Source organism: Pteropus alecto, unplaced genomic scaffold, assembly GCF_000325575.1.
Source record: "Pteropus alecto unplaced genomic scaffold, ASM32557v1 scaffold304, whole genome shotgun sequence".
Classification (NCBI taxonomy): domain Eukaryota; kingdom Metazoa; phylum Chordata; class Mammalia; order Chiroptera; family Pteropodidae; genus Pteropus; species Pteropus alecto.
Window position 1 is genome coordinate 54,767 of NW_006435869.1, and position 8,791 is coordinate 63,557.

Here is an 8,791-nt window from a genome sequence, read left to right on the forward strand (position 1 = left end):
TTTCCCAGAGCCTAACTGATCTGGGGAGTGGGAAATAGCCAACTTAAGTCTACTCTTAGCTTTTTCTGTTCTAAAAGATGTGGCCATTATAAAGATGGTAGTTTTTTTCCCACCCCGACACCAAATATACAATGTCTGTTCCAACACCACTTTGCAACTATTTGTCACCAAGTAGATGTCCAACAATTCATTTCAATTCTAACATTAACTGTCCAGAGTTTATACCAGACTCTACAGATTAAAAGCTCAGTCCACACACTGCTCCTGATTCAGATACCAGCCATAAATGGGGTGCTTGTGTTACCGACATTTCTACCAAACTGTCTACAAATTCGTAGATTCCTTTGACTCTTCCTAAGGTTTGGTAACTTATTGAAACAATTCTGAGAACTCAGCAAAGTGCTTAACAGTAGTGTCCCCTTTGCAACGGTTTTGCTCTCTGTGGTTTAATTACCTGTGGTCCAAAAATATTAAATGGAAAATTACAGAAAAAACCAATTTGTTTTAAATTGTGTGCTGAGTAGCGTTGTCCTGATTCATCCAGCCCAGATGTGAATCATCCCATTGTCCAGCATCCATGCTGTATATGCTACCTGTCCATTAGTCACTTAGTAGCCATCTCAATTGTCAAATTGACTATCAAGGTATCGCAATGTTTCTGTTCAAGTAATACTTTTAATTTAATAATGCCCCTAAAGCATGAGTAGTGATGCTGGCAATTCAGTTATGCCAAAAAGCTGTAAAGTGTTTCAAGTGGAAAGGTGAAAATTTTAGACTTAAGAAAAAAATTGTATAGGGTTTGGTGCTATCCAAGTTTTCATGCATCCACTTGGGGTTTGGGAATGTATCCCCCATGGATAAGGGGGGACTACTGTATTATTGGTTTACTATAAAGGATTCAACTGAGGATCAGACAAAAGGTAGAGATGCATAGGGCAATGTAGGATGGTGGTGTTAGTGGAAGCAGAGCTTCCACATCCTCCCAGCACCTAGATATGTTCACCAACCCAGAAATCCTCTAAATCCTGTCTTTAAGGATTTTGATGGAAGTTTCATTACATTGGCACACTGTATTAAAGCATTGGCCATTGGTAATTAACTGAATCTCTAACCTCTATCTTCTCCTAGATGCTGAGTGCTGGGGCTGAAAGGTCCAAGCCTCTAATCAAGATTTGATATTTCTGGTGCCCATCCCTGTGCTGAAGCTATCTAAGAGCTGGCCAAGAAGTTCTGCTGTTTTTGTGAAGACTTCATCAGCTATTGCTTCAAGTTTATTCCTGCACTGTCTTCTCAATGGGTTCAGCTAATTCTTTCGAGTGTGCTCTTGCTGTATTCACTTTCTATTTTTTCTTCATAACAAATCAGAAGCCTCTCATGGTCCAACTATTGAAACTTGTATTTAGCTGGTTACTACAAACATGGAAAATTAGTGATGGTTATTGCTCACTGGTCAGAATGTTTCATTCCACCAGAGCTACAATCTTGAAGAACAGAACAAAGTGACAGAAGCTTTTAAAGGATCTGCTTCATTGAAGGCAATGAGTAACAAAACTTGAGAAGGGCCATATCAGACATGGAGAAACTTCTAATGATCTGGATCGAAGATCAGACACTAAAGCATTATCCCTCTGGGCATCATGACGATCATGGCCAGAGTACAGTTTTTTTGCGATGTTGAAAGAAAAAGCTGGACTAGACTACAATTTTGAATTTACTGTGATCTCTGGATGGTTTAAATGACTCAAGAATTATCATTCATTGCATAATGCGAAAGTGCATAATGTGAGTGGTGAGTTTGTGAGTGCTAATGTGAAGAAAGCTAAAGAATTTTTGGAAACTAGATAAGCTAATTGTAGAGGAAAACTACTTGCCAGAGTGAATATTCAACATAGAGTAAACCTCCTTATTCTGGAAATGAACACCGTCCATAAGGAGGCAATGTCAAGGCCAGGTTTCAAGGCTTTTAAGGACAGAGTAAGTCTAGCTTGGAGGAAATGTTGCAGGCTACAAATTGAAACCCTTTGTGATCTGGCAGTGAGAATCCCAGGGCCTTCGAGCACATCAGTAAGCACTCATTGCCAGTGTATGTCAGTCAAGGATGACTCAGCTCTTCAAAGATGCCCTTCTGTATTATTATGGAAGCAAAATGGAGAAGTACCGTTTAGAGAATAACCTACATTTCAAGAGTTTGCTTATTATTGTAGATGTTCCTGGATATCCTTTTTTTACTGGTAATCTTCATCCCAATATCAAAGTGGTGTTTCTCCCTCCAAACACCACCTCTTTGATTCAATCAGTGAATTAAGGAGTTAGAACAGCTTTTAAGTCCTATTACCTGAAGACATTTGCCCAGGCTATTGCCACAACTGAAGAAGACACTGAGAAGAGACTGATGCAATTCTAAAAAGATTAAATCTATGACTACATCAAGAACCTTGCTTGGGCTTGGAGATGTTGTTACCAAGCAGTACATGAATGGCATCTGGAAGAAAACACTCAAGAGAACATGACTTCAAAGGATTTGCCAAGACTGAGAAGGTTGTAAAAAATGAAGGTTGTGGTTGAGATGGCAAACAACTTTAACCAGAGTGTGGATGAAGATGACACTGAGGTACTCCCACAGGTGGCTCCTGAGGAATTGACTATGAGAAGATGTTGTAATTAGAACAGAAACGCATAGCTGAAGAGGCAAGAGAAAAGAAAACTACAGAAGACAAAGAATCCCACAAAAAAAAATCACAGTGAAGGGTTTAGCAGAAGCTTTTGCAGACCTCAATAGGATCCTTAAAGTCTAAACACATGAATCCCAATGATTTTCATTAATAGACATGTTTATGGTACATTATCTGCTTACAAACAAATCTGATTTAAAAAAAAAAAAACAACTCGGCAAATCACCAGACATGTTTCTGAAAAGAGTGACACCTCCTCAGGAAGAGCCTCTGACAGGTACTTCAGGAGAGATTCCAGAAGAAGGCAGTTATCATAGGAGATGGCAGCTCCATGGGTGTCATTGCCCCTGAAGACCTTCCAGTAGAACAAGCTGTAGAGATGGAAGACAGTGGTATTGATGATGCTGACTCTGTGTGTATACCTAGGCTAATGTGAGTGTTCACTTTGACAAACTAGAAAACAGCTTATAGAGGAAGGATATAAAGAAAGTATTTTTGTACAGCTGTACGATGTGTGTTTTAAGCCAAGTATTATTACAAGAGCAAAATATTAAAAAGTTTACAAAATAAAAAGTCACAAGTAAGCTAATTTATTATTGGAGAAAAAAATTTAAATAAATATAGCATAGCCTAAGTGTACAATGTTTATAAAGTCTGCAGTAGTGTACAGACACGTCCTAGGCCTTCACATTCACTCATCACTCACTCACTGACTCATCCACAGCACTTTCCAGTACTGCAAGCTCCATTATGGTAAGTGCCCTATAAGGTGTACCATTTTTTATCTTTTATACCATGTTTTTACTGTACATTTTCTATGTTTAGATCTGTTTAGATCTGCTTAGATACACAAATATTTACCACTGTGTTACTACTGCCTACAGTAATCAGTACAGTAGTAACATGCCATACACATTTGCAGCCTAGTAGCAATAGGCTATATCATACAGCCTAGGTGTGTAGTGAGCTAGATCACCTAGGTTTGTGGAACCACTCTATGATGTTCACACAATGACAAAATCATTTATGATGCATTTCTCAGAATGTATACTCATTGTTAAGCGGCGTGTATCTGTAATTGTTAGCATTTGAATTTTAAAAATTAAAAAAATATTTTGATGAAAAAACAACAAAAGCATTCTCTTGACAAAAAAATGCACAAGTTTTAATCACATATCATCAAACATAACTGAAAACATACTGAAGAAATGCATTCAGTGTCAACTAACAGGAAACACCCACAGTCTTCCTGACGTGTGGAAGGTTTTCTCACATGGAAGGACTGGGTCAAGACAATGTAGTAGAGAAACCCCCATGTTATTCTTTTTGACGGCACCACTGTAGACGTCACAGTGAATCAGGAGGGTGGACTCACTAGCACTATTAACAACATAAAGTATTTCCTGTACAAATTAGACCTTACACAAATATAACCTAAAGAAAGGAATCAGACAATGCTCCTAAGAAGAAAAGACTGATTTAGTTTTCTGGTAAACCCAAGAGGGCTACAAAAAACTCCATGCTGATGAGCCCTTGATGTGAATCTTGTGAAGACACTGGTGGAAATCTACACCTCTCAGAAATTAGTATCAAACTGTAATCACATGCAAGTGAGGCTATCAATGAATTCTAACATGGACCCTGAAGGGCACGGATCCTGGAAAATCTAGATCCTAACATTACCCCCAGGGGAATATCTCCAGCTCTAGATTTTGTTGCCCTGTCACAGGGCTCTTCCTAAAGTCTATGCAGCAACTAACAGTCAGCAAAGAAAAAGCAAAGGCCTAAATATAAAAATAGTAATTCACATAACACTATATTCTTTCATAAACTTGCCATACAAAAAAACTATTACAACTGTTTATACATATGGAAAATGGACAAAGGCTCTTATACCTGTTATTTAAAAAAGGAGCTTTGTCATAAGAAAGATTGAATATATATAATAAACTACAGATCTGTCACAAGGCCAGTAGGAAAATCCCAACACAAACCACCGTGTCAAATTTCAAGAGCCCCTTAACACAAAACAAATAAGACATTATAAAAAAAAAATTCAACCTAACTGAATTTTAGAAATGTACTTCAATTCACCTATGGATCCAATGGGCTTCAAAATATAACTAAAAAAATATTATTAACTGTTTTAAGAGAGAAGCACTACCTATTAATCTTAGGTATTATTGTTGAAGATGACTTGCAGAATCTCACTTCAATATTCATTTCTGAAAGTAATTAGTAGAAATTCACATTCGAAGGATGTACTTTAAAATAGAGACCTGATAAACAATATATTTAACACTTTATTAACAACTCTTCCATGTTGAAAGTTTTCTGGACCATTACAGGTGGATTAATTTCTATCAAGTTTTCTCATGTTACTTACATTTATATTTCTTTTTGGTGAAAGTTTACATGTAAGGATGTGAGTCGCTGATGGCATTCTCACAGTATACATTCGAGATGTTTTCCCCAGTGAGCTATTAATGCCTTTGAAAGGAACTGGGATGACTAAAGTCTCTCCATATTCTTTACATGTATATGATGTCTCTCCATTGTGCACTCTCGTGTCTTCCAATGGTTGTGATGAAGGCTTTACAATGTTTGCATTCATAGATTTTTCTCTCCAGTGTGAGTTCTTTATATATTTAAAAATCTAGATAAGAAATAAAAGCTCTATGACATTGCTTACATTCATAGAGTTTCTTTCCAGTGTCATTTCTTTTGCATCTTCAAAAACTTTGATAACATCTGCTTTCCCAAATCTTACATTCATTGGGCTTCTCTCATATATGTTTTTTGTGTGTGTGTATGTGTTTATAAGAAACTATAATCTGTAGGCTTTACTGCATTGTTTATATTCATAGGGTTTCTCTCCAGTATGCAGTCTCATGTGTATTTTTAACCTGTTTACAAGGAAAGGCTCTCTCACATTCCCGGCATTCACAAGGTTTCTCTTCAATATAAACTCTTTTGTGTGTTACAAAGGACTTTATGTGTGTAATGTTTGTAGGCTTTACTACATTATTTACATTCATGGGTTTCTCTTCAGTATGAATTACTTTGTGTCTTTTTAAGTAAGTACAATTTCTGTAGTCCTTACCACATTGTTTGCATTCATAAAGTTTCTCTTCAGTATGACTTCTTTTATGTTTCTGGAAGGAACTATAACATCTATAAGCTTTACCGCATTATTTACAGTCATAGGGTTTCTCTCCACTGTGTACTCTCACGTGTACTTTTAAGGCTTGGTGATAGGAGAAGGCTCGCCCACATTCCTTGCATTCATAGGGTCTCTCTCCAGTATGAATTCTTTCATGTGATTGTAAGCAAGAGTAATAATTGAAGGCTTTACCACATTCTTTACATTCATAGGGTTTCTCCACAGTGTGACTCCTTTCATGTATCTGAAATGAATTGGGAGAAATGAATGGTTTCTCACATTCCTTACATTTATAAGGTCCATCTCCTGTGTGAATAATCATATGTACTCGAAGGCTGGAGAGCTCACCAAAGGCCTTCTGACATTCCTTACATTCATAAAGTTTCTCCCCAGTGTGAGTTCTTTCATGTTTTCGATGAGAACTGGGACAACTGAGAGCTTTTCCACACTGTTTACATTCATGCCGTTTCTCTCCTGTATGTGTTCTCTCATGTGTTTGAAAAGTATAATTATATCTAAAGGCTTTACCACACTGTTTACATGCATAGGGTTTCTCTCCGGTGTGCAGTCTCATGTGTACCTTTAAGGTTTGGTTATGGAAGAAGGATTTTCCACATTCCTTGCACTCATAGTGTTTATCTCCAGTATGAATTACTTTGTGTCTTTTTAAGGAACTATAATTTCTGTAGGCCTTACCACATTGCTTACATTCACAGAGCTTCTCTACAGTGTGACTTCTTTTATGTTGTTGGAAGGAACCATAACACCTGTAGGCTTTACCACATTGTTTACATTCATAGGGTTTCTCTCTGGTGTGTAGTCTCATGTGTACTTTTAAGCTTTGGCGATGAGAGAAGGCTTTCCCACATTCCTTGCATTTGTAGGGTTTCTCTCCAGTGTGACTCCTTTCATGTATCCAAAATGAACTGGGAGACAAAAATGCTTTGTCACATTCCTTACATTTATAAGGTCCTTCTCCAGTGTGAGTGAGCATGTGTACTTGAAGGCCTGTCAGATCACCAAAGACCTTCCTACATCCCTTGCATTCATAAAGTTTCTCCTCAGTCTGAGTTCTTTCATGTTTTCGATGAGAATCGGGACAACTGAGGACTTTATTACATTGCTTACATTCATACTGTTTCTCTCTTGTGAGAGTCGTTTTGTGTGTTTCTAAGAAACTGTTATCTGCATAGCCTTTCCCACATTCTTTATAGTTTTTCTCTCCATGATGATTTCCTTCATTTTGACCAAAAAATTGGAGACAACTGAAGACTTTATCACGTTTCTTAAATTTACATGGTTTATCTCTGTGTTTGTGATGTTTGTGTCCAGTGTGACATTTCATGTGCTTATGAAGCGATGAATGATGCAGAAAAACATTTCCACATGAACCGCATTCGTGTGGTTTTACTCCAGTAATTTTCTTATTCAGATTCATATTTGGAATAAAGATGAAGTTTTCTCCACATTGATTACCCTCTTTAATTTCGAAGAGTCTCCCTACCATATATCTTCTGTAAAAAATAAGAAGTACAGCATTAATGATTTCTTTATTATCAATTTTACATTAGTTAGTAGGTTATTTAAACTACCTTTTAAAAATTTATATCAAAAGTGTACATTTTTTGCCTTGTCTGAATTGTTTAAAGTTGAATATAAGGAATGCTCTATAAGAAGACTTCACCCTTGCTATTATCAAAACAATAATATTCATATGTAAAATTTATTGATACCATTTTGAAGTGAACTATTTTGAAGATACTATTTTGACACTGACTAGCTAATGTCACACATTAAAAAAGTAAACTTTGGTAAAAATTTTCTAAAAATAACTAAATTTAAAGCAAAGGTTCTTGGTTTTATTCCCTTCTTTTTAGACTTTATAACACAACGGGATTATCACATGAGCCACTACTTTGTATTGTGAGTGTGACTCACCGTAGTATTCTCCTGTGGTTTTTGTACTGATCTTCAATGTCATGATCTTTCCATTTTTTTCCTAAAATGCAGACTGGGAAAAAAAATCCAAAATATTAGAAATTAGAGAAAAACTATTAGATTCTAGGTTGATTTTTAGCTGTTGCCATATCTAGTTAATTTATCAACATCTTAACTTTCCACATCTCAAAACTTGGAAAAATGTCGATGAGTGTAAAACACTTGTTCTCTAATAGACATTCTCTGTCATCCTTACCAACTGAGGCCAAGTTCCTGGAGGTTTCCCGCATCACATCTCTATACAGTTTCTTTTGTGAAGAATCCAGTAAGGCCCACTCCTCCAAGGTGAAGTTCACAGCCACATCCTCAATGGCCACTGATTCCTAAAACATCCAATATATGTGTACAGTAGGATGTGTGAAAATGACAATATTTTTATAAAAGTCACATATGATTCTGTCAATCCCAAACACTTATTCTATAACTGGTCATCTGAAACTTACTCCCTGTCTACATTTACTGCCTCATAAATTAATAGCATCATGAACATATGGAAATTATTTACACACTTTTATACTGTGGTCATATTACATCTTATTTCTCTCTAATGGCAGGGTCCATAGCATGTTGGAAAATAAAATGACAGAAATGCTATATGTAATTAAATAAATATTATTTTAAGACCATCAGTACCTTGTGAGAAAAACTCTTTCTTCTCCTTATTACCTACCATTTTCAGCACTTCATGAGGCAGAGGATCAAATCTATATAAAATTTAATCAATAAAAACAAAGTGAAGAACTAAAAGCTTTTTCTTCCATTCCCATAACCACAAATGAAAGTCCAGGAAAGCAGTGGAAATCCAACTTCTAATAAATTCCAGCTGACTATATTGTCTATAAAGTACCCCAGGTCTTTAGAAATAGATGCAGTTGGTGGAATAAAATACTCTTGCAGGGAAGTATTGTTTTTTAACTTCTGCGATATTCATTATGGGCTATTTTTCCTTTTTCTCTTT

The 8,791-nt window shown here is 36.3% G+C and overlaps 1 protein-coding gene across 1 annotated transcript; it reads right to left on the reverse strand.

Annotated features, from left to right (window-relative positions):
* Positions 1–5,863: 5,863 nt before the first annotated feature.
* LOC102896607 (zinc finger protein 14-like) lies at positions 5,864–8,063 on the reverse strand. The gene is made up of 5 exons (XM_015589224.1): positions 8,030–8,063; positions 7,774–7,834; positions 6,668–7,349; positions 6,164–6,415; positions 5,864–6,079 (listed from the first exon to the last, which is right to left on the reverse strand). Exons 1-5 carry the CDS (start codon positions 8,061–8,063, stop codon positions 5,864–5,866), a joined length of 1,245 nt encoding a protein of 414 aa, XP_015444710.1.
* Positions 8,064–8,791: the final 728 nt, after the last annotated feature.